This window comes from Chelonoidis abingdonii, chromosome 2 (assembly GCF_003597395.2).
Source record: "Chelonoidis abingdonii isolate Lonesome George chromosome 2, CheloAbing_2.0, whole genome shotgun sequence".
NCBI lineage: Eukaryota > Metazoa > Chordata > Testudines > Testudinidae > Chelonoidis > Chelonoidis abingdonii.
The window spans coordinates 88124874-88151616 of record NC_133770.1 but is presented as its reverse complement, the minus strand read 5'-3'; the positions used below and the strand labels follow the sequence as shown (position 1 = coordinate 88151616).

General features: G+C 42.4%; 1 protein-coding gene across 1 annotated transcript in view; it reads right to left on the bottom strand.

Annotated features, from left to right (window-relative positions):
- Positions 1–26743, bottom strand: part of TMC2 (transmembrane channel like 2) — a 58460-nt gene that overhangs the window by 8283 nt on the left and 23434 nt on the right. Inside the window, exons 9-17 of the mRNA XM_032781736.1 lie at positions 26475–26617; positions 25152–25299; positions 21199–21387; positions 19060–19239; positions 17571–17723; positions 13504–13632; positions 6022–6089; positions 4788–5027; positions 831–956 (exon numbers count right to left, since the gene is read on the bottom strand). Of these exons, the coding sequence (XP_032637627.1) occupies positions 831–956; positions 4788–5027; positions 6022–6089; positions 13504–13632; positions 17571–17723; positions 19060–19239; positions 21199–21387; positions 25152–25299; positions 26475–26617 (1376 nt within the window). The remainder of the gene's footprint in view (positions 1–830; positions 957–4787; positions 5028–6021; positions 6090–13503; positions 13633–17570; positions 17724–19059; positions 19240–21198; positions 21388–25151; positions 25300–26474; positions 26618–26743) is intronic.

Here is a 26743-nt window from a genome sequence, read left to right as displayed (position 1 = left end):
TGCATTGCAGGTTGCCTTATCTGCTGCATTTAGGAGGAAGAGATGCAGTATCTTTCAGAGCTAAGTGAAATGCTGGCAGCTGCATTTTCTCTTTTTAATCTAGTTATAGTTGGAGCAGGCTCAATGTAAGGGACTGGCCCCAGTTTGGACCTATCTTACTGTATGTACAATAGCAGGGATGGTAGTAGCAGCTAATGGATTATAAGGAGGGAGGCAGGAAATCAGGGACTATAAATGATTCAAAGCTACCTAATTATTCCTGAGAAAGAAGTGGATGAGACATAAAACCAAGGCTGTGGCCACTTGCAGTCATTAATTATGGCACAATCAACGGCAGTGGTAGTTTTAGCTATGTAGATGCTTGTTCACACTAGCTTCTGAACAACTTGCAGATGGTAGCTGTTATGTCTCTGAAAATCTGATAAACTGAAAGGCACAGTTGGCTTTTCTGACACTTTAATTGGCTCAGAAAAACACCAAAGCAATAAAGCAACAAAAAATAGTCAAGTTAAAGCAGTGAGAGGGGTTCTTAGTTCCAAGCTACTTCATTCCTAAATACCAACTGCAGCCAACTCCAGCTGCTTTCAAGCAGCAAATCTTTTGAACTCTGCCATGCAGAATGTTCCAGACATTAAAAATGTAGAAGCCACAAATAATCACAATGGTTCTTAAAGCTACATGTGCTAATCACAGCTGTGACTTTTAATCACCACTGATCTAGGCTATCTAGTTGCAATCTAGAGGGAAAAGGCTGAGTATCTCATTTAAAACCTCATGATCTCTCAAGTCTCCCTTCCCTCCAAACCTGTATTATTGCAAATCTAACTTACACCATAAGCAGAACTGCAGGTATAATCAGGCCCGGATTTGCCACATAACTGAAGATCTTGGCTATAAAAAGTGGAAAATCCTGCTTGATGGTCTCTTGGATGACATCATACATTCTTTTCTTTCCACTGGAAAGATAAAACGACCAATTACACATTGTAGCTGGTTACTGAAAGCCACAGTACTGCCTTGTTAAACAACTTTAAAAGATTTTTATAAAGAACAATAAAACTCTTTCGTTGTCTGTCAACGTGTTTGCTACTGAGACTTTAGATATTTACTGTTGAAGTGACTTCCTTACAAATATCTTTCAACCTAGACACTCTTTCTTGAGTTCTAATTACCTGTTTTTAGTGGTATTGATTGTGTGAATGACCTCTACAAAGGTAACTTGTGTATATGTTACCTTTCTAAGTTACTTCGTGAGCTCTACTTATTTATTTCCCTTGAATCCACACACATCCTACAGACTTTAAAAAAAAAAAAAAAAAAAAAAAAACTTGAGATTTGTGACTTCCATATCACATTGAAGATGGTCTTCTTGTTGTGGAGATAGCATTGATTTGCATAAGAAAGGCTTTAACTAATCAGCTAACTTCAAGAAGAGCTAAGTAAGATGGAAATTAGCAAGCTGTGATGATCAGTTAATAGGAAGCCCACTGAAGGAGTAATTTTAAACTAGACTGAACAAAGCATTAGAGAATCTGCTGTGTGCAAATGAGATAATCATACGCAGGAAAGAGGATGGGTTACCTAAGCTAGGAGGTTTCTTCATAGCATTCAACACTTATGATTCTGCAGATCAGTGTTGGATTCAAATAGTGACCATTTCTGTGGGTCATATTAGCCCTACTCATAATCCTTAGACTCACTGTATTCTTGGTTATTTAAAGAGCTAAAATAATTATTCTGGACTCCAATTTGGAAGAAGTCACAGTGCATCCTCATGACAAGGGTCAACAGAAACACAGAGGCTGAACCAGTGCAACAGTTTCACCCATCTGCATTAGTCAAGTATGGTACATTACTACCCAAATCCCCTCAACATTACGGTGGGAGCTGTGCTGAGAGGGTTGAACAACGCAGATATGAGTGGATTTTCAGAGAGGCTTCAAGGTTTGAAATAATTCTTTAATGCTTCAGACAATGCTTGGGGATTGTTGTGAATTAATTATGGACTTTGAAAATCTCCTATGGTTCAGGTACACCACTCACATCTGTCTATGTACAGATTCTGTCTTTGAGAGCAGTGCATGACTGTGTGCAAGTACCGTAGCTGATGATATTGGGCTTTTTACTTTCATGTGTCCACTCAGTGGGAGGACCCCCTGTCATAAACAGATAGCTAAGGGTTAATGTCTCTTTCACCTGTAAAGGGTTAACAAACAGGGAACTAAACACCTGACCAGAGGACCAATAAGGAGACAAGATACTTTCAACCCTGTGTGGAGGGAAGTTTTGGGTGTGGGTCCTTTGTTCTGTGTGTGGGTCTTCTCTCTGGGGTGATGAGAGGGACCAGACATTACTACAGGCTCTCTAAAGTTCTGTTCAAATAGTAAGTAGAAACAGGCGATTTAGGCTTTTTAATTGTTTGTTTTACTCTATTTGCACATGTGGATCTGGCTGGTTAACTTTTATATGTGTAGTTGCTGGGAATATTTTGATTTGTATTGGTACTGGTATCTTTCTGTGTCTGTAAGCATAGGACCCTGTAATATTTTCATCTTGAAGTTACAGAGATAATTCTTTACTTTTTCCTTTCTTTTATTAAAAGCTTTCTTTTTAGAAAACCTGACTGACTTCTTTCTTGTTTCCCTTGTTTTATCCCAGGGGATTGGGATAACTCACCAGGACTGGTGGGGGAGACAGGAGGGGGGAGAGATAGAATCTCTCTCTGTTTTCCTTGAATCTGTTTGCCTCTTTGTGGAAGAGAAGGGACATGCTTCTTGGTATTGTGATGTAAAGAGGTTGAATCAGTATCTCTCAGGGTAGCCCAGAGAGGGGAGAATCTGGGAGGAAGAAAGGAGGGGAATGGTTTATTTCCCTTGTTTTGAGATCCAAGGGGTTTGGGTCTTGGGGTCCCCAGGGAAGGTTGGGGAGGTCAGAGTGCCCCAAAACACTATATTTTTGGGTGGTGGCAGTGCTATCAGATCTAAGCTGGTAATTAAGCTTAGAGGTTTCATGCAGGTACCCAAATTTTGGACGCTAAGGTTCAGATTTGGGAAATACACCTTATGACACCCCCCCACTTGGCTGCTCATGGGGCATGAAAAATGTTTTCTACTTTAGGCAGCAAAACATCAAGGGCCAGCCCTGCGTGTGACTGTCATGTCTGTGAAAGGTGTTGGTTCAGTGGCTCTGGAGATTGAAGTACTTGTGTTTTTATAAACCAGGTACAACATGAGGAATGCACTGTTCCGCTAACAGAAATCAGCCTAGGAAATAGAGAGTCCACTTCAGGGGGGCAGGTGGAGGAAAAAGGGAGAAAGTAGTTCAGTCATCTCTCCTGAGTCTGCCAAAAAGTTTCCAGATAGTCTGGTAGCTTTTGTGATCTAGAGCCCTGCCATGAGAGGAGATTTCTAACTCATTTCAACAGTCATCAGAGGGTAACAAGTCACAGTTGCTGGTTTCCTGTGCTAGACTGAACTGGCAACTTGAACATGAAAGCTTCTGTATCTCCTCACTAGTTCCCCTTAGCCACCTAGTAGCTGATGATATGCAAGTTATATAATAATGGGTGTTTGTGTACGTGACGGCAGGATTGAGAACACAGGGCTGGATATTGTGATGTACTTTTAAAGGGCAAGATAATTAAATCCTGCTAGTCTGGTCTGTAAATTAAGAAAAATCTTGGTATTTCCTCTCATTCTCCAGCTCTCCACAGATTTCTGCTGACATTCTCCATTAGTAATTGAAGAAGCTTAGACAGTGCAACTAAAGAAACAATTTGTTCCAATCTGGCTCCTTGCTGAGTCAGGCTCAGTGTGCACCAGGAAATAATGTTACTAAATCAAATCCAAGCTCATGGGCATATTAATCCAGTCCCTTGAACACTCTGTGTGGTGCTGGTTTGGAAACACAAGGGGAGAAACACCATTAATAAAGTAGCAACAGAGAAGCTCAGAACAATCTGGTTTCTATTATTCCTCCACCAAATACAAAAATGATCACATGTTGCGGTAGCTATTGACTATAGGGAAGACCTCGAAAGATGGCGTTTGGGAGTCCTCTTGTTTGCATAACATTGAAATGTGTGTCTAGTACCTTTTTATTCTAGGGCAGGGGTCGGCAACCTTTCAGAAGCAATGTGCCGAGTCTTCATTTATTCACTCTAATTTAAGGGTTCGCATGCCAGTAATACATTTTAGCATTTTTAGTAGGTCTTTTTCTGTAAGTCTAAAATACATAACTCAACTATGTTATATGTAAAATAAATAAGGTTTTTAAAATGTTTTAGAAGCTTCATTTAAAATTAAATTACAATGCAGAGTCCCCCGGACTGGTGGCCAGGACCAGGGCAGTGTGAGTGGAACTGAAAATCAGCTTGAGTGCTGCCTTCGGCACACGTGCCATATGTGGCCTACCCCTGTTCTAGGGCATCATATTCAGACACAGACATCCATCCTCCATGGATATGCTCCAAAATCCTCTGTTGGTTCCCATTGCACTTTTTCAGGAGGACCGACAGGAATTAGGTGTTGGAGGTTTTATGGGATACTTTGGTTTTGGAGATGGCAGGATACTTGGTGAATTCTGCTATCTAGGAGTAGGTTGGTCACCCCAGATGACTGTTTGCAACTCAGTATTGGTCATGATGCACTGGTGCATATTCGAAAGAAGAATGTAACTAGACCAGAATAAAAGTATTATACAGTCCTTGTTGTGCAACATGCCTTACTTATTACACTATTTTTTGCATAAAAGCAGCAGAAGAATTCAGGCTTGTCATTATTTCATACCTGAATGGTCCACAGTCAAAGGAAGGAGGGAGGGACATTATGGTGTAGGCCACTGGCAGTAGGCTTAGGAATAGGATCAACAGCAAGAGTCCCATATAAAAATTATTGGATTTGGATGCTTTGAACACGCGTTCATGAGGGACATTGCTACTCATAACTGCCCAGCACTGAAAATACATGGAGGTTAGTAAGCGCAGCACGTTTATACCAACCAGTCCAGGTGCATAAAAGGATCCCATCCTAAAAAAAGAGAGAGAGAGAGCACTATTTACGTAGACTAGGGTTCTACTTCAGGATCAGCAAACACATTAGCATAGGTGACAGGTATACATGGAAATGATTCCAGCTAGGTTAGATAATGCTGCTCTCATTTCCCTTCCACCCCCCACGTGCAGAAAATGACCACACCCGAAAGAGCATCCACCCTCCACTGGCATATGCGTAGAGACATGAGTGCATCAGAATCTAACCTTTCATTTAAAACAAAGCTTCTAGCCTTCATGGTTGGGAAAGAAAACCATAAAAATGTGAACTGAGTGTAACTGGTAGAGAGACATCTGCCTAAGTCTGCAGACTGCCTCCAGCAGAGGGGGGCAGTAGTAACTACCAGAACCAGCTATTTATCACCAGAGTAGACAAGGTTCCTCGGCTGCTGCTTTGAGGGCACACCTGCCACTGCTCCCAACACTGAAGGCAGAAGGAGGCCACTGCTTGGTGATGGCTGTGCGGGTCCCCATGTTGGGTTGTCCTGGCCTCCCGTTGCCTTATTCCAGCCCAAGCTCCACCCAATTGATGCATATGTTAATGGTTAAACTTGTACCACCTGGTAACATGCTCAAAGCCTGCAGATCTCCCTCCCCAATGGAAATATCAAAATAAGTTATCGTGTCATCCTTAAGAGAGAGAGAGAATCTGGGGGAAAGGTTAATTTTTATCATCCAAAATAATCCTATAAAAGGAGTAGGTCAGGGTCTGCATAGTAATTTTCATTTAAAATTGGCCAAAAATTTGTTCGTGAAGGTGAGGAATGAGCTGGGTTTTTTGTTTTGTTTTTAATAGCAAGGAACAGACGTCAAACTACTTCAAAACAAACAAACAACCCATGCAAATCAGTCCATCCAGTTTGGAAAATCTAGCTGCATTACCAGTCTCTTGAATTCTTAGTGCTGTTAAGGATATTTCCATTCCAAGGGTCTTGGGAGGTGGGGGCCGAGGGGGAGCAAAGATATCTTACCAGATCATTCCTTGATTGAAGATCAAGCCCAACACGTTACCACTAATATCAAATTCTGCATAGGAGGGCTGTATGAAATGAGAGGGGGAAATAAGTTATACATAAATTATCTGCTGTTGCTTAAGTTCTAGTGTGTTAGGGGATTCCAAATAGAGCCCAGATTGCCCTGTCTATTGAGTAGGTAACCTGTGCAGCTATGAAAACAAAGGGGAAGTTATGCACTGTGGGCCACCTCTCCTCTCCCCTCTTGCTGAAAGCTGGAAAGGCCTTTGGTGGTGGTTACCAAGTGTTTGGAGTTACTTTGCTCTTGTTTTGAATCTTTGAATAGTACAGTCAGCTATGAGGAAAAGGTCTACAGTGTGCAGGTTTATTTTACTTCTCCAGCTGCTGGATCTGCCCACGGGCCCAGTTACATCTTGGCAAGATGTTTAATGTTTGAGTGGTTATAAAAAGGTTGAGAGTGAAAAATACCCTGACTACAACCACTTGCTTAGATTTCCCAGAAGCAGATAGTGAGGTGGGGGTTGGAGGGCGGGGACAAGGGCAGAGAGAGGGGTAATTCTGAGAGGACTTGTGGCTTGTCCAATATGTGGTGTCATTTTGTACTGAACTACCTAAATACCAAAGTTGTCTGCAGTGGTGGTGTAGCTATGTTAGTCACAGGATCTGAGAGATGCAAGGTGGGTGAGGTAACATCTTTTAGACCAACTTTTTTGGCAAAAGAGTAAAGCTTTCAAGCTCAACCGAGCTCTTCTTCAGGTCTTTCACAAACAGAAGTTGGTCCAATAGAAGATATTACGCCTCACCTATCCTGTCTCTCTAAATACCAAAGGGCAGAATTGCCTTGTGTGAATCCGAGTCTCTTGATCTTGTAGGAGCTGACAGTGCTATAGTATTGGTATAGTATAGATACGTATTTGATCTACCAGACAGTGACATTCATCTCCAAGGGGAGATGGTGAAAGCCTGTTGCGTGGGATATTAAAAACTGGACAGAAGAAATAATAGAGTAATATGTTCCAGGGTACAATTCTGCCCAGGATTCAGAAAAAGGGTGGTCGTAAAACAGACTAGACAAGCTAAAAGGTCTTTTCTCTCTCTAATGGTTGTGATTCTGTAAATTTGTGTGTGTGAGAGAGATTTTTATCTATTAAAATGCTACAGGCAGGTCAAGCATGATGCATAATTTTGTTTTGTTCTGTAAAAATAATGCTCCCTGAGAGAACAGCATCTTGTTTTTGTGAGACGGCCAAGGGAACAGTAGTCCTACAACAAAGTGTCATTAAAAATGCTCAGTATGATGCCATATCTAACTACAAAGTTTTGACAATACAAGTTATGTTGACATACAGCTGCTGCAGTTAGTACACTACTGGTGTGCGTGCATACATGGCTCCTTGCGTTAGCGCAGCGTGTACTCACCAGCAGTGCTTGTGTTGATACACAGTGCGGTGTACCCTGATAGGTATCCAAGTGTGCAACTTACCACTGTTCATTTCACTGTGTTCTGGGTAGTTTTGGCAATACGTAGTGGGACAGAAATAATTCACTCAGTGGCGACTGAGAGAGAGGGGTCAACTTCCAATAATGCAATGTTCTCTATCCCATAATATCATTTCTGTCCCATAATTTTCATGCCTATTTTAAACTTCCCCATGAACCTGCACAGTACTTGTGAGCCCAAAACCTCTGCACTTAATGGAAAGCAGAAATCTTGGGAGGCACATGTCATGCCCTCATCCCCCAACATTGCAAATATGATTGCTCACTCCAGGCACTAAAATATCTAGTTATATCTCTGATCTTCTGAAGAATGATAATTTCCCAGCCTTTCATCTGGTAACACAGGTTGGGCTAGGATGCTTAACTCTCAGTCAACCCCAACCTGTGAGTTGAATACTAAGTTTCACTGAATTTGACAACAAAAGGAGGAGCATGTGAGCAACAGCAGATTCTTCTTAGACTTCGTATTCAGCTCCTGTGTTTCAGGGAGTGGTTGTTTGAATGTATGGATAAATGATCTTGTTTTAGCAGTGTGCAACTGTACTGTACACAAGGCACAAAGAATTACCTGATGGTCTTCCTCCTCTTTGCTGTCCTCCAGAGACAGACTGCTTTGGGGTACACAGCTTGAGAAGGAGATAGTCTTTTAGCCATCTGATGACAGCTCATGTCTAAGGGGACATCTCATCCTATGCTTTCCACCAAACAGAAACTGGTTGGCTCTGTTAGCATTGCATAAACTCGGCACAAAATAGGACTGGTAAGGTACTCATGGAAATGAAATAAGCCAACATGTACCAATAAGAAGGAAGAACCTGTATTTTTATTTGCATTATAAGACCTCCTTTTAATCATAGTGAAATATCTCTCAATGGCTATGGCTAAAAAATGAAAAGTAGAAGCTCCTAGGGCAATGGACATACTCTCTTCCCTAGGAAACCAAATTGTGTAGGATAGACTCAAAATTCTCTTTCCAGATGTAAGAATGTTTCCTTTCTGAACTATTCCAGCTAACAGATCACAAAGAGTTAGATTGACAATTTTAAAAAAAACAACCACCACCCAAGTACACATGTGAGATTAGTTATTTTTCTACCGAGCTCTCAATATCATCAAGTTCTTGTAGGCTAGACCACTACGTATGAACAGAAATGCAATATTTGTTAAGTTTCTATGCCCAGTTGGCTTTTCTCTTAGAATATATTTTCCTGTATAATTATAATGTAGCACTATCAAAGAATTAGCCTCTTCATTTCCTCGAGGGGTAAAATTACATGCTTCCATCTTTACTCATCAGGCCCATTCAAACAGTTAATCCCCTGTCATACAACAGTTGCATGGTACTTTCTTAGTCAATAGTTTGGGGTCAGCACTTCAAAAGTCCATTAGCCTCCTTCCCTAGTTAAGGAGATACTTCTGTCTGTGTCACAGTAGGCTGGGGGGTGAGTGAATGGAGATGGAGGCTGTCAAAATGGAAGTAGGTTGCACCCTTGGTTTCATATTATACTTATTGTTAGGTTAGTTTGTCATCAACAAAAGGCAGGTGGGATGGCCTATTCCTCTAACAAAGGAGGAATATAGACAGTAGAGCATCTGGGCCATTGCAAAGTAGCCCAGAACCCCTCTTAAACCATCTGTCTTCCACTTCAGTTGTGCCTTTTAATTTCCCCACAGGGCCTCTGCATTAGGGTGTTAGTCATTGTGACACCTCTAGTTTCAGCAATTTCTGAGGTCTCTCATCTACTGGCTTGTATTTAACACTGTAAAACATCTAGGGTAACAGCTTTTATGCAAGTAAAATATAAACTGTTCTATAAAAACAGAAAAATAATTCTCTAGGGCCCCTTGAATGTAATGATAAAACAGATTTCTGCCTTCCATTAAGCACAGCGGCTTTAGGTTACACCTCGCAGTTCGAAAACACTCTGGCTCCTGGCAGAAGGTGATTGGAAGCTGGTGGGAGTTGCCCAGGCTGCTCGGGTGCCTGACTCTCTGCGCTGTGGGAGCCGAGGTGCTTGCTGGCTGCCTGACAGCCCTCTCTACCCTGCTTTCTGAGCTGGGCCATCTCTGCACTGCCGGGCATTCTCCAGGCAGGGTGGATAGTACAGCTCTGAGCTGTGACCCTGATGCCCTCTTGCCTCTTCCTGAAGGAGCCAGCTCCTGCCCGCAGAGCCCAACTGCCATAAGATACTTCCCATGACACTTGGTCACCACTGTGGAGCAGCAGCAGAGCCATGAACACCAGGGCAGCAGCAAGCAAGCACCTTGTGGAGCATCTCATGGCAGTCGGGCTCTGCAGGCAGGGGGTGTCACCAGCCGGTGCCAGGCTCCTTCAGGGAAGAAGCAAGAGGGAGTCAGAGGTGCAGCTCGGAGCTGCCTGGGGAGTGACTGGCTATGCAAAGGCAACCTGGCTCAGGGAGCAGAGTAGGGAGGGCTGCCAGGCAGCACCCCAGCTCCCACAGCAGAGAGCCAGGGCGCCCGAGTGGGGCGAGCAGCTCCCACAAGCTTCTGATCTCCCTGGCTCCTGGCAGGAAGTGATGGTTTTCAATCTGTGAGGTGTGCCCCCCAGGTGAGGTGTACCCCTAGTTTAAAAAACTCTTTTATGTTGAATGGAAGGCAGAAATCTGGGGTGTGGGGGAGGTGACTCCATGTACTCCCCCCACCAACGCCACTCATTTTTTCTGCTCCTGCATCTTTGTGTGCTGGGCAGCTGAACTGATCGCTCTGCCCTAGTTACAGCTCTGCAAAACATGATTGAGGCCACAATTTTTAGAAATGTCCACTGTCCTGTCCAACTCAAGGAACCACGTATGCAAACACACAAGTGATCTGCTAACTGCAGTGAATGTATGCTGACGTTACTTGCATTGGCAAAACTTTGCAGTGTAGACATGTCCTCAGTTCATTTGACAGTGTTTTGTGAAGTCAGGGTTTTCAAATGTGGCAAAACTGAATCTGGTTTTGTTTTTGGAAAACTCAGAATGGTTCAGATCAGAGTTTTTTGTTTACTCAAATGCTCAAAGTTTTGGAGAGGATGGCATTGGATACTTTTTTTCTGATTTTTGGACCATTTGCAATTTAATTTTACCTTAAAACCAGTGTGACTTCTTGCTTCAGTGAAATAGTTGTAACCTTCATAGCCTGTTTTTTTTTTTTTTTAGCTGTAGGCACTTTAAAATTAATAGATTTAATGAAAGGCATATTCCACAATCCATGACAGAAAAAATGTGAATATAAATACACTGGTGTCAACCTATGAACACACTTGAGTTATATAGGTGATTACCATTGTATTCCCCTTGGTTAGATAAACCTCTTTTGAATAGTAATAAGGGTAGCAATATTGTTAAAAACAGGCTTTCTTGTAAGAACTTTGGCACTTCTTGGTTACAGTAAGCTTCGAACCCATGAAGTAGCCATTCTTGTGAGGCCATAGCATTTCAGGACCCAGACAAAACCAGGACTTTGGAAGGGGGATGTAAAGAAATGAAAACTAACTAAATATAGGTCAAACTTTGTTGTACTTCAGAAAGACTTGTTTGAAGTTCCTTGCGTGTTTGGGGGATAGGAAAAGAGGTGCCTTTGCTTTATCCAAATTGTTTCAAACTTTCCTGTCAGGGAGCTGCAGTGACCTGTTTGCCATGATTTCAAACTCCTAGGCCAGATTGTGTCTGGCACTGCACAGAGGTCAGGGTAGGAAAGGCAGTATGAAAAAGCACCCACCATTCTTTGTTGCCCCTGTGCAAAGGCCAGGAACAATCGCAGTCCAAGAACCAGTGGATTCTAGCATCGTAGGGCTCAAACTCCCAAAGGCATGAGACAGGAGAAGGAGTATAAAAACAGGGTCACAGGCCTGCCCTCCTTCTGCACTTGGCAGTGGAGCTAGCACGGCATGAGGGACCGAGTGCTAAGGGTTGTACCGGGAGCCATGATTGCAAAACACAGTGCCTCCTTTAGGGGTGGTTGCTTAAGGGCATTGTACTGCTCCTGCTGAACTTCATGGGAGTGGGATTAGACCCCAAGCCCCTGAAGGTTCACTTGCTTTAGCTTGTTAAGCGTGGTAAGCTTGTGATGAATTCTGAATGCAGTTTGTTTCTGGGTTACAAAACCATTCTGTAGCATGACTGTGTCAAGGGCCAGAGACAAAGAAAGTAGGGAGCATATAATGAACCCTAAAGCAGCACTTTAAGGTGTCACTGAGAGATGGTGAATAGATGTAAAATAAGCCATTTTTTTCTATTTATTAAAAAGTGCCTGAAAGATGTAAGAGGTGTACTTCATAGCTTTCCTGGAGGATGTCCTGGTGTTTGTGAAATAAGCTGTGAGGGAATGAAAGGGAACCAATCCCTTGGTATTCACTTGGCAATCAGAGCTCAGTGACCGAGAAGTTACTCACCACTAACTGGTAAGTTTGAGAGAGTTGCCTTGGCGTATTCACAGGGGTAGGAAGCAATGCTGAGCTTCAAGAACATTCTGGAAAGCACTGTCTGTGGGGCTATGTTCGAGTGTGCCCTTATCTCCTGTGCACCCCTTCGTGCCTAGAGCCAGCATTGCAGGCAGTCCACTTTCTTGGCCCCACAATGACCTCTCTCTGTCTGGGTCTTCCATGGCCTAGCTTTCTAGCCAGGTTACTTAAAAGTTCAGATCCCTTCCAGGATAACAAAAGATCCAACTGTAAATTCAAAATAAATCCCCAAACTAATAACTTCTTCTGCCCCTCTCAGGCCACTCTACACTCCTCTGCTTTGCCCCTACTCCTAGGCCCTACACAGTTTCTTGTAGGCTGCTCCTTCCCCAGCAGGATTCCCCACATTGCCTCTTTTCCCCTGGGATCACAGGACCCTAACCTGATCCCTGTGGATCTCTTCCAGCTTCCTCAGGGCTTTCCCAGGGAAGGAACCCTCTTTATTCCTCTCTCATGAGTCTCATCCTTCTGATCTGAGTTCAGCTCTGTTTAAATTGTCCTCTGCAGATGGAGTTAGTCATTCTGATTAAGCTCCATCACATCCAGCTGGGATCACTAGTTACCCCTAAGTTGCTAGACCATGGTCAAGGTTGAGTCCAGCTAGCCAACCTCTGACAGGCCAAATGAGCACTTTCTTGTAGCACCAAAAAATGCATAAGCTGAGCTTATAAAAGCACATGCAGCCCTAACTGCTTCAGTTCCTTTCTTTTTGTGGCTAGCTGTAACTGGGGAGACTTCCTCTCAGCTCAAAGTGATTCTGGATTATACGTTTTCTTAACTTCAGAGTTCCTTTGTTAGTGGTTGGTTGTTTTTTGCTTCTATAGTTTAGGTAAATCCATGCCATGACACACAGTTTTTAATCTGGTCTCTGGGTTACCTATTGGAGTGGTTCGCCATGGCTGATGTAGTTTCCAAGGGTCTAAGTAAGGCTGGATATAAGTGGTGAGCATTATGCTCCTCCATGTTGCCTGAGGTGAATTCTTGCACCTACTTTTTATTCAGCCTGGAAGAAACTGCATGTGTACATACAGCAGAAGGAAAACTATATTCAAGGGCAAATAATATTGCATAGGATTCATACTGTTACTAAGATATCCTGCCTCATCCATAGTGGACACTATCAATAGGGAGGTCCTGGGGCTTGAGAGGGGGACCTAAATGGGGAGGACTTGAAAGTTCAGCTAAGTGAATTTCAATCAGCAAATGAACACACAACTGATTCCTCATGAAGCCAATTGCATGGTTTAGTTCATGAACACCAAAATGGACTGAATCTTGCAGGGTTCAGTCAGTCCTTATCTTAGTAGGACTAGAGCAGGGTGGTTTTGTTTGTTTTGTTTTTTAAGATGAGCTTTATTGACCTGCAGAGAAATGTTGCATGGACACACTTCATGAATTAAAATATCAAATTAGATTGTAATAAGGCTTAATGCATTTTAAAAAACTCTATTATAAAATGTAAGTAAATGGCTAAAAATTGCTCATATCCTTTCAGCTTTAAGGCATTGACTTACAAATCCAGCCTCAAGGTCCCAGCACCAGCAGTAGTTCACAAATCTGACAAAGCAAGCACGAATAAAATCTCCCACTAGGATGGTTACATAGGTCACCAGAATATCAGACACAGTCAGTCTTACAAATTCCTGCAATTGAACACAAGGAAAGAGAAATTAGCTACTGTAATTTAAGTGGTGCATGATAAGACTGTATCCTCCCTTCATCTGTTTCTCTCCAGGAGGGACCTTTAAACAGAATAGAAGTTGGGTCTTTTCCTTGTCTTCTGAATTTTGGTAATGCTCGCCATCTGTGTGTTTCAAGAAGCACAGGCTGTATGACAGCCACCAACTATCAATTGCTAGCTGGCCTTCTTGATCTAATTTTGATTATTTAGGTCTAATTTCAGTTGTTTTGTTCTCATTATGGTTGTTTGGCTTTAGAGTACAGATGCTGGGCACTGTTGGTGGGATGTGATATGCAGGAGGTCATACTAAGGCCAGAAGGGACACCCAGATCATCTAAATTCTGTGGCTCCTGTATGTATTGTTTGCAGTGTTGTTGTAACTGTGTTTGGCCCAGGATATGAGAGAGAGAAGTTGGGTGAGGTACACCTCTACCCCAATATAACATGAATCCAGATACAACGCGGTAAAGCAGCGCTCCGGGGGGCAGGGCTGTGCACTCTGGCGGATAAAAGCAAGTTTGATATAACGTGGTAAGATTTTTTTGGCTCCTGAGGACAGCGTTATACCGAGGTAAAGGTGTATTATCTTTTTAGCGGGACAACTTCTGCTGGTGAAGGATACAAACTTTCGAGCTCCCTAGAGCCTCTTTTAGAAGTCTGGGAAAGCTAATCAGATTGTCAGAGCTAAATACAAGGTGGTACTGATTGTTAAACATAAGGAGTTAACACACACTGCAAGAAACCATTCAAAATGAAGTGGGCAGGTAACATCTCTGCAGTCATAGGAGAGTTAGTGGGTTACAGATTGTCGTAATGAGACATAAAATCAGGGTCTCTATTGAGTCCATGATTTTTTTTGTGTCTAGTAGAGGGTTTTTTTTGTTTTTATGAATTTGGGCTCCCTAGCTCATTTTTTGAAGGTGTTGTGCAGGTTTCCTTTGAGAATGAGGACTGAGAGGTCCAATATAGAGTGATTGTTTTGTGAAAAGTGTTCACCCACAGGTGATATACTGGTTTTGTCTTGCATTATTTATCTGTGTGAGTTCATTTGAGAGCATAGTGATTGTCTCATTTTCCCTGCATAGTTGTTGGGGCATTTGATGCACTGGATGAGGTACACTGTATATTATGATAGGCTTGTGTAGGACCCAGGGATCTTGAAAGGTATATTGTGGGGGGTGGGTATTGATCATCATGGCAATGGAAATATGTCTGCAGGTTTTGCATGTGGTGTTATGGCAGGGGTTAGTGGCACTTTGAGTTGGTGGAACCTTGTCTGTGGAGAGCTTGCTTCAGATGAAGAGGTTTGGGGATTGTTTTGAAGACCAGAAAAGGGAGTTCAGGAAAGATATTTCTTTCAGGATGTGGTCCCCATCAAGTACGGGTTGTAATTGTTTGATACTTTGTATGGGCTCCAGTGTGGGGTGGTGGTTGACAACTAGGGATGTGTGGTCAGTGGCTTTTTTGCTGTATTGAAGCAGGTTCTGTGGGGAATTAGAGTGGTCTGTTCCATGATGTGATCTACTTCTCTGGTGTACTGTCCTTGTTTCAGTGAAGGTAGTTTTAAGCCAATAGAAGTTGGTTCAGTAAAAGATATTGCCTCACCCACCTTGTCTCCCTTATATATTGTGATCCCAAGAAATAGGAGCAGGTCCAGTGCTAATCTAAAACATACGCATGCTGAGGTGGTGGTTTCTGATTTATCACATAGCTTTCTGCAAACGTGCTCACAGAAAGCTCTGAATTTAATGAGGCTTACCCCATAAACTGTTCTGTTATGAATTTGATTTCCCAAAACAAATTGTGCTAAAACTTCTTCTTTACAATTTGTTGGTTGATTTCAGTGCCTCCCACATATTGCACTATAGCTACTCTTTATATTAGATACTGGGTGAAAGGTGAAACACAGTGAATAATATTAAATTAGAAGCTACTCTTTAATGTATGACCAAACTGATAATACAGTCTATATCACCAATTCCAATAGCTTCCAGTTTTGGCTGCTCAGTGTTTCTGGAAACCAGCCTTAAAAATATTTCAGGTTGGATACTTGGTGGCCACTCCTGAAAATTTTGGCCCACATGTTGAGAGCAAAACATTGAGTTGGGAACTGAGCCAGGAATAAAGCCTAGATCTCATGACAGCCCGTACTCTGCCCACAAGATCAACCTCCTTTCATAGAGCTTCATCTGTGAGGGGAGGAATGCCTGTAATTTCTTCTGTCAGTGGTAGCTTGAGTGCTTCCATAAGCTCTGAGCAGGTATTTGGCTCTTTGCAGGCCCCTACGCTGTACATCAGTGCTGCTGCTACTGCATGGAAGTTTTTTAAAGCACCCCATATTGCAGGGGAGGGAGGCAGGCTGAGGAGGCGAGTGGGTGGGCAGTGGCGGGGGTGCAGGTGAGCCAGCGGTGGAGATGGGGGGGCTGAGGAAGCGGGCGGGAAGTGGCGAGGGGGCAGGTGAGCCAGCGGCTGACCCCAGCTCACCTCTGCTCCGCGTGAGAAGGTCCACCTGCACCGCAGCAGGTAACCTGGGGGCGCGCAGGGGAACCACTCCCCACCCCAGATCACCTCCGCCTCCGTCTCCCTGGGCCTGAGCGTGAAGCCACCACTTGCTTCTCAGCCCTCCCAGGCTTCCTGCACGAACAGCTGATTTGCGGGAAGCAGGGGGGCTGTGAGCTCGGCCTGACTCAGTTCTCCAGGTGCTGCACAGCAACAGCGTGGCCCAGCTCCAGCTGAGCGGTGCGGCTGTAGTGCCGCCAGCCACCTCCAGGCAGCCCAGTAAGGGGACAGGGAGCGGGGGGGGTTGGATAGGGGTCGGGGCGGTCAGAGGGTGAGGAACAGGGGGGTTGAATATGGGCAGGGGACCCTGGGGGACCGTCAGGAAGGAGGGGGAGGGTGGATGGGGTGGCGGGGCGCACTCAGGGGCAGGGCTTCCAGGGGGAGTTGGATGGGGCAGGGGGCCATCAGGAATGAGAGGAGGGGTTGGATAGGGCAGCAGGCGGCAGTCAGGAGACAGGGAAGGGGGGTGGATGGGGCAGGGATCCCGGGGGGATTGTCAAGGAACGTGGGGGGTTGGATGGGGCAGGAGTCCCAGGGGGGCGGGGGCAGGCCACAACCCCTTTGTGGGGTGAGGAGGGAACCGGTTGTTAAGATTTTGGCATCTCATCACTAGCCTGGGAAGGGTTGGGGGCTGAGGAGGCAAGCGGGTGGGCAGTGGCGGGGGATGAGTAGGTGAGCCGGGGAGGAGGGGGCTGAGAAGGCGAGCAGGGGGGCAGGCAAGCCGGGGAGGGTGGGTGGCTGAGGAGGCGAGCGGGAGGTGCGGGACTGAGGTGGCGAGGTATGAGTCGGTGGCTGACCTGTTCTATTGATCTGGTCTGGCTCCCATCGCCTCTCCAAGGGTTGCAGCTGTCTGGAGGTGCCTGCCTTCCACGCCTTCCTCAGTCATACCTCATTCATTCAACAGGGCAACTGATTACAAATTGGGGGGAAGATCTTATTCTACTTCTAGCAAAAAGACATTTTTCTTTTACCTTAATTATACTACCTTAGGGGCCCGCTATAACATATTACCAAGGTTCAATACCGCTGTTTTGGCAGGGCGGTGCTGGGGAAGGAGGGTTTGTTTCTGTGGGGTGGGCGGCGCTCGGGGGGTGGGCTTTGTTTCAGGGGGATGGGTGGTACTGCAGGGGGGGTTTGGCAGGGCCGGGGAGGAGGTGTTCGGCCCTCAGCTGTTTTCTTTGGCGTAATATGGCCCTTACCACTTTACAAGTTGTGCAGGTCTGTCATATTGGTCATTTGGGCAGAAAACTTCAAAGACTGGTAAAATTAAAAACAACGAAAAAAGACTCTGCTAAGAAACTTCTACGTATTATCATAGCCGAGGTTCCCAAAACTGCTTACAATGCCCACAGTTGTCTCCCAGCAAGGACCTCTAGGCACATCTGCAGGATCAATAGGAGGTGGAGTAACCGCACTGTCATTCGTTGCAGATGAGTTATAGTAGCTAAGCAGGGTCCAGTGTGTGATGTTCTTTATCACTACTTCTTCAGTTAGCTAAAACAGAAGAGACACGTGCAGCTGAAAACCTCTAGTGTTGGGCCTAAACCAATACACCAGATCAGAGCACACCTACATGAAGGGCAAATTCAGGCTCCAGCCCAAATCCAGATAGATTAAAAACTGTACATCTTGGGCCTATCTCCTGAGGCTACCATCATGATATGTAGGTGCCATCTTTAATGTAAATAGTGACCTACAACAAATGTAGCCTCTGGGTTCCAACACTAGCAGTAGCTCACAAAGCAAACAATAAAAGCATCTGGGCGTATCTATGTAGAAACCTAGTGTGCAGCAAGCCAAGCTGTGAATTTACAGCACGCTAGCCTGCCATGCACTAATTGGCTGTGTGGACCCTGCTACTGCACACACAATTTTGTAGTGCATTTGAAACGGGAGTCCTAGATGAGTCCTAGGGAACACATTCTATTTCCTTTTTTATCAGGACGCATAGCAGTTTGATGATTGACAGAGATGGTTCCAGTTTCCCCTGCCATATAGAACCACTGCAGCTTAGGATATAACTAATCTTGTTCAGCACAATTGAAAAGTTCCTACTAGGGTTTAAGTGGTGCCTAGGCCTTGTGTTTTGCTGTGGAAGGGTGGATTTTTGCCTTCACTGAAAGCACTTATTTAAATAGGTCATGTGTGAATGGAGAAAGCTGGAAATAAGGTTTGAATGAATAAGAAGTTGCCTTTGCGGAGCCTGCTGCTGGCAGTGCTCATGTTGGGCCTGATTCTGATCCTCTTGCTCATGCTAATTAGCACCTTACTCCATGGGCAGCTCTCTAGTTGTGAACAGGATTTCTTCTGTGGTAAGATTGTATGCAAGGTGAGTAAAGGCATCAGAATCTGGCCACTGTTAACAGAAAAATTGCACTGTTGTGGATGTTTTTCACACGGATTCAGAGGGAGTCTGATTTTTCACATTTATGATTACTCACTATATCATTTTCAGGGCAAGATAAACATTCCAGATTCACTTTATTGTTCTCAATTTAAAGTGCTTTTCAGTGGATCATTTTTAGACACTTATCCCCTTCTACGCTCTTTATCAGCCAGCAACACTCTAAAAGGAAAACTTTAAAGATAGATATAAAAATTATAACTGAGGTGGTGTATTAGTAGAAACTGCAGACAGTGTCAGATAAAAATATTCAAATAGTTCTAATCTTCAGCAATTACAGAAGACAATCCCTCTGTTTACATATATACCTTTTATATACATATGAATGGGGGGAAAAATCAGTAATATCCTATTGCAAGGGAGCCTTTTGTTCATGTTAGCTATAAGAATTCTAGAACACATGAGTGTCATTGTAGTGCTGCTTACCTTTCCATTGACATCGTCCATTAAGGCCAATAAAAAGGTATAGAGGTTCCCAAGAAACAGAGCAAAGATACGTCCCAGCTGCCATTTCAATCCAATGCGAGGATGATACTCCTCTAAGGAAGCAATGGTTTCAAACAGTGGGGGACAAAACATTCCTAGCAAGGACATAACAATTTCAACCTGCCAAATGAGGATACTACTGTTAATAACAACAATAATGTTATTTCAGCACTTATCAAAATAGGTCTTACAGTATTTCATATCAAGGCCACTTCACTTCCTACAAAGAGGAAGCTGACATCTCTTTTCAGAGTCTGCAATTTTCCATTAATGCAGGTCAGGAAATGTATTAACATATATAGGGCTGAAACAGTTATGCTATATGGTAGCATGTCACCATATTAGTCCCTGCTTCTTATTAACAAAGTCCAATTACAGTAATAAGGTTTAAACAGTGGCACATCCGCACAATTCAGCGGCTGCAGGCAGTTAGTCAGCAAGTGATTGGAGCTTTTGATGGACTTATGAAGGTGTTTTGAGCTGAAATGACTTCAATTCCTGGCATATCTAATAACTTTACCTCCTACAGTCCCAGAAACTGAATAACCTGGGATGACTTGTGTATTGTGCCAGGACACTTATGTTATTATGTTGGATGAGGTCAACAGAAGATGCTCCTGTGACCCCAGTCCTGTGAGGAGCTTACTTAACCACAACTCTCTTTTTACTTTAAGGAGAGCTGAGACCTTTCAGAATGAGGTCCAATGGTCCTATTTTATTGTAGCAAGAATATCATAGAAATTAAGCTGTCAGCTTGTGCATAAATTTTATTTTTTTAAATGAGTGTCGCCTTCACAATTTTAAGAATGTTGCTGACTAGGATGGAAACATATCTGGAACCTGGTTTTCTTATGAAAACAGCAGTGACGCACAAATTTTGCCCTTGATCACACACATGTACAACACCCACTGAGTTTAAGAAGGATTGCATTTGTGTAGTCCCTGACAGAATATACAAGTTTTTCTAGTACCTACTTTACTTAGAGAGGAAACAGTGGCCAGAAGTTGGGCATCAAGAATGTCTTTTTTTTTTTTTTTTTTTTTTTCTTTTGGGAAAAATTCCATGAGATCTTAAAATATCAGCAGAAAAGCCTCAAAGGTTACAGCTGGTTGAAATTTTTCTGAGGGAACATTTCTGTTGAAAAATGCCGATTCGACTAAATTGAAATGTTTTTTGCAGAAATGTATCAATTTTGTCAAAATTCTCACAGGAAATGATCTCAACATTTAGTTTGGACTTCATCATTTCAACTTTTATATATTATAACAAAAGCTGAAATGAAGTTGAAATGAAACATTTTGATAAGGTCACAACACATTCAGGAATACTTCATTCTGTGAAAACTTCCAAGATTTCAACTTTTTGCCTTTAAATGTAACAAAACCAAATATCAAAATTTCCACATTTCCCATGAGGTGGAGATTCTATTTTTCACCAGATCTATCAGCAATGGACAGAAGAAATCTCTGTTTAACTTTTTATCTGAAGGGAGGGCACCTCTAACAGTCAAGGGACCCTTCTAGTACAATACTGCATCTCAGTTCCCGGCGTGAGACTTGGGGTAAAATTTTCCAAAGCACCTAAGTCACGTAAGCCCCTTTGAAAATGAACGGGACTTAGTTACTTAAGTCACTTCAGCTGTGTCTACACTGGGGGTGAGGGGAGAGAACAACCTTGTGGCAGAAAGTCTCAGCGCCTGAGTCAAATGACTTAGGCCTGTATGGCTCAGGCTGTGGAGCTAAAACATAGCAGTGTAGACGTTCCCACTTTAGTTGGAATCTGAGCTCTGAAGTCCAGCAAGGTGTGTAGGTCTCAGTGCCTGGGCTCCATCCGGAGCAGGAATGTCTACATAGCTATTTTTTTGCCCTGTACCACAAGCCCAAGATCCAAACTCTGAGATTCACTCCCCCCGCCCTGTGTTAGATGTACACTTTGGTGCTTTTGAACGTTTTAACCTTAATCCTGATGTGCGACTTGAACCACAATCTTTTGTTTTAGCAGATATCATCATGCTAACAATTACACTTCTTTCCAAGGAAAGTCAATATTACAGAAAATCAGAAACAAACTCTTCTTACCTCATTTCTTTCATACCAGCCAATGTTTTGCATTTTTGAAAAAGTCTGGGACCGCTTAACCACAAAATAGATGAGGTAGCCACTTCCACACAAGCAACATATGATAAGCACGTTGGCCAAAACCCGAAGGAATCTCCTCAGATGGATGTTCTCATCCTTGTTACTTTCTTGCTCATCCACAATAGACTCCTTTATAAGTAGATACATTTAAAGAATTGTGGCAGATACATAGATTCATTGAGTTTAAAACCAGAAGGGACCATTAGATCATCTACTTTGACTTCCTGTCTATAACAGGCTATAGAATTTCATCCAGTTACCCCATGCTATTATTGAGGAGGATGCCTTGTGTTTGACTAAAGCACATCTCCCAGAAAGGCATCCCATCTTCATCTGAAGACATCATGAGATGGAGAATTCACTTCCCTGGGAAGTTTGTTACAATATTCCATACCCTTACTGTTAAACATTTATGCCTTCATCTTCCAGCCATTGGTTCTCATTATGCCTTTGTCTGCTAGATTAAAGAACAGTTTAGTACCCTTTTCTCCCCATAAAGATACTCATAACCTGTAATCAAGCCACTTCTCAATCTTATTTTTGAGAGCTATGACTGTGAAATCATGGCTTTTTGGACATCTAATAAACTCTTTTTAAAGAGTGCCTAATTTTCATTCATATTTTTATGTTTAAAGATTTCCACTCAATTTTCCTCAGCTTTGGGAAGAATTTAGACTTTTTGAAGCATATATTTTTGGTTGGGTTGCCTGGATTGAATGTAATCAGATCATGATTAGTAGTCTCTAGGCAACCACCAACTTCCAGTCCAGGAATGAAATTGTCTTTTTGTGTCATAGTGAGGTCCATAATTAAGTTTCTTCTCGTTGGGTACAATACTACTTGCATTGGAAAATTTTCTATAAATATATATATTTTAGAAACTCTAATGTTATACTACTGGTCACATGGAACATTCACCATACGTCTCCCATAACACAATTTTTCTTTTCACACATTATAGCTGGGTGTTCAGGAGTAACTCATCCTGTTCTCTAGTTTGATTTGGTGGTCCATAACAGATCCCCACCAGCACCCCCTCCTGTTCTTTGTTAGTTAGCATATGAATCCAAATGCATTCAAGATCCTGCCCTTCTGAGTCATCAGCTAAAAAGGTGTCATTAATGAGAGTGCGGCCCAATTTTACCCACTCTGACCTTCCTAAACAGATTGTAACCAGTCATTTTAACATTCCAATTATATCAAATTTCTTCTCATCAATGAGCATTCCAATTCCTCTTGCTTGTTGCCTAGACTCCTAGCATTGGTATCTAAGCAACTGAAAAATATCTTTTCCTTCAGATTCTTTGTCACATTAGTTCAGTTTGTTCTCCACAATCTGAGTTTGAGTTTGTACCACATTTGCCTTCTTAGCACCCTCCCCTTGCCTTATCAGACCACTTGTGGAATTTGTGCTTTCAAAACCAGGGAGATTTCTGTCCAAGATGTTTGCTTAGATTATAGCTCAGTAAAGCCATTCTTTCAAAGCATTACAAGGGATTTTCCCCACACTTGATCATTTTTTTAAAAGCCACTTACCCCAACTTGATGATGTATTTTTCTGAATTATTAGGATCCTAAATCTTCCCTACCTACCTGCTTACCCATACAATAAAGGAAATAGTCCAGGCTTTTCAGGATTGAGCCAAAAGAAATTAAACCCCTCCACCCCCTACTTGGCAGCCTGAGCCAGTAATTTTCTCTGGAGAGTGCCCAAAAATTTTACCAGCTTCAGGGATGAACTTTTCAACAGCAAATATTAAAATAAAGAAGACTAAAATGACTAATGCAGCACTCCAGATGCTGTTTGTCTACTGTTAGACATTATAAGTCCTAAATCTAATACACCTTTAAAACTGACTTTTCTGTTGTAGCAAAGATCCTTCCATTTTTATCTATGCTTGATGTACATGTCACCTCCCTCCTTCTCAAAGGTCTTACTTTGAGTGTGAGTAATGCAGAGGATTAAGTTCAAGAAATTCAAGGACTTTGATGTAGGATTCAGCTCAAGAATTTGTATCTTAGGAAATTGAACACAATCTTTAATTACTGACTTCTCCTTCCACAATGATCTATGCAGTTGGTTTTCTCAGTGTGTAAAACCATTTCAGGTGTTCTGATACCTAAACTGCTCTTTGCTCCTCTCAAGAATTCTAGAAATGTTTTACCCAATCCATTTTATATTGGGCTTTTCTATGCACGGAGTTCATCTTAGCTGGTTGACTTTTATTGAAACTTTGTTACATGGAAAAAAATGGCTTTTTGACCAAAATGTTAATGGAAATTTTCCATAACTCCAAAGCTGAATTTTTTTGGGGGTAACAATGTACAGTTAAAAATTAATCTTTTTGGTTTGGTTTTCAGTAAAAGTGTTCAGTGTTTGCTTTTCAAAACCAAAAATGCCTGATGTTTTAAAATAGAAAATGGTTCTGAAAAATTGACAACCTTTTTTCCATTTTTGGCTTCTGGATTTTTTTGAAAAACCAAAACTTTTCATGGGATATTAATTTTTTTTCCTGCATACAACTGGCATTTTTCAACAAGCTCTACAGTGGATCTTCTCAATTGCTTTCTCTGTAACAATTTTCTTCGGAATTAATACAATATGGGCCAACCTTTGTTCTCAACTAGACCAGTATAAATTCACAATGACTCCATTAACATCAGTAGTTATTGTGATTCACATCAGTATAACTGAATCAGAATTTGGCTGGTATTGCGTAACATGATAGGAGACCCAAATGCAAATTATACACAAACTCCTTGTCTGTCTCCTTTTCCATAAACATGTAATAAGCTAAACAAAGAATTTTTGCCAAATCTCCTTCATTCAAGTTCAGCTTGTATACTGGCAGATTGTGAGAGTTATATTAGAAATAAAAACAAACACAACCTCTATATTGGAATTAGAGCTGGGCTCCAAACCAGATCCTTGGATCTGAATCCCATTATATTTAGGAAAGTTCATATTAATGCATGATGGCTAGGGCTTATCTCTCTAGTGAGCTCTGTGATAGAGTATCAGGACTTAGTACTTCGTGTGGATGTGCAGCACAATTCCACAGACTCTTTGGCAGCCAGAGCAGCGGGGTTTCCTTTCAGCTCAAGATAAGACCTTTGATTGGAGGTGAGAGAGCAAGGAGGAGAGACAAGAAGCTCTGTAGGCAAAAGCCTTGGGGATAAGCATACGTGCTGGCACCCCCTGCTTAAAGTGACATTCATCATATGCAGGGTTTGCAGTTTGGTTCAATGACTCTCACTACTCTTGCTATATAAATTGTTCCAGCACCACTGGGGATAACCAGCCTATGAAGGAGCTCGGATCAAGTTCAATATAGAACTGTTTATAAGCAAAATCCTATTTCTTAAACTGAATCTCCAAGGCAGCAAACTAAAGCAGATGCCAGCAAGAGCATGAGTTTGGGCAAGAATCTATCATGTGCATGTTGTGTTGGGAAGGAGTGAAGGATCCCATATTGTTGAACTTGGGGGAAATTAGCATGTGAAACCAAACTTCTCAGCTCTGCTTCATCTCTAACTGAAACACAGGAGAGAGCATATAGGAAAGATCAAGCTCCAAAAGAGTATCTCCACCCCTTGCCATTGAAAACCACTCACTTATTCCTCACTGATATTCCCTACTCCATTTTTCAGAAGAAAGTAGAACAGCAATAGCCTTCCAAACCCTAAATATGGAGATCTGTTAAGCACAGAACGTAGGAAGTTAGAATCACCATGGTTAATCATTTTGTCCCAGGGGGCACCTTGGGATATTATATAGGTATCCAGGTTATTGTCTAATTTTTCCCTTAAAAATTCTGCTAAGGTGGAATCTGGTAGCATCTCCAGAGGCAGGGAATTCCCTGTAGAGAAAGTGTATGCCATTTGGATATTACCTTGAAGCTTGTTGTAATAGATGCAAATTTGTTGTCTGCGGTCTCTGGGTTGCCAATGAGGTAATCCCAGCTAGTGAACATTTTCCAGCTGAAAGTGAAATTGTTGTCGTCCCCATCTCCTGTGTTTTCATTGGCATTTCTGGCCATCCTGTGCGATGACACAAATGGCAATGTGTTTACTTGCAGTATATTATTCAGCCACTAGATGCCCCTGTGTGCTATATAGAAATTCAGACAAGTTGTGATTCCTGGTAAATAAGGAAAACAAAGCTGGGACTCAAGTTATGTAGCAGTATCTGCTTTGTGTCTGGTTGTAGCTGTTTTCTTTAAATAAATACCTCTGGTTTAAGGAGGGCTGAGTCCCTATATCATGATGCAGATCCACTATTCATTACAAAATGATAGCCATATTGGAGGATTTTTAATAACAGTAACGTCAATGAAATTTAGGAGGATTCATAAATGGACCAGGAGAGGAATTATTTGTATAGTGTCTAGCAAATAGGGTTCTGGTTCATGCCTAGGCACTATGACAATACAAATAAATATCACACTTATCATCAGACTGTGCTATTCTGCATGCTATTTAGATTAAGAAAAACAAATTTCTGGTGCTGTCAGATATACCAGCTACAACATGATGTTCCAGAGAGATTTCAATGGTTACACAATGCTAGAGTAGAATAATATTGTAAATGTACAGCACATCTGAGTGTCTGGATACATTTCTGTGCCTCATTCCAACAAAGGACTCAAGATTTTGTGTGCACTGAATAGCAACATGCCTGTTTCAATAAACACAAAAATCCATTTGGCTTACACTTTCCTATGGGGAGGAAGGGTAGTCTTGAGGTTAAGTCACATGATGTGGAGTCAGCAAATAGTCTGTTCAAAAGCAGGAATAGAACTTCTTTCTGTGTGACCACAGGCAAGTCACTTAACTCTGTGCCTGTAATTCTCCATCTGTGAAATGAGGTCAATAACATCTATCTCCAGTGTTTTGGGAGGCTAAATTAAATCTTTGAGATCCTTGACTAGAAGGTGATTAGTGGGAAGACCTCACAGCTCCTATTGGCATCAATGTGTGGTTTTGGGGGTGCAAGGAATGCAAGAGTAGGCTCTTTGGTGAAGTAGGCCCTAAAAGTCTTCTGAAGTTGTCACATGGATTCTAATCACCTGGAAACTGGACTGAAAGTGCCATGCCATGTCCCTAAATCTGCTATTTTAACAATAAGTGGAGGAGAATGGTGAAATGCAATAGAGATTAGTTTGAATTTCAGAGAAAGAGGGGGAAAAACACTAAAACCAAAGAACTATACTTACGATCTTATAACCACCATCAGGCTGTAGCCAAATACACTAACTCCAACCATGAAGTATGCCATTGGTAGCCTGTATTTCAACCAGCCGATTGTCCGTTGGTTGTTGTAGTAGCCATAAAAAAGAGCAGAATATTTGATATAACCCTAAAAAATAAGACAACAAAAAAAATCTCGCCAATAAGTTTAATTCTTTGTCTGTTATGTGCATTTCTCTTACAAGAATGAAGGCCATTGGATTGTTTTGCAAGTTAAAATAGAGTCCATTGAACG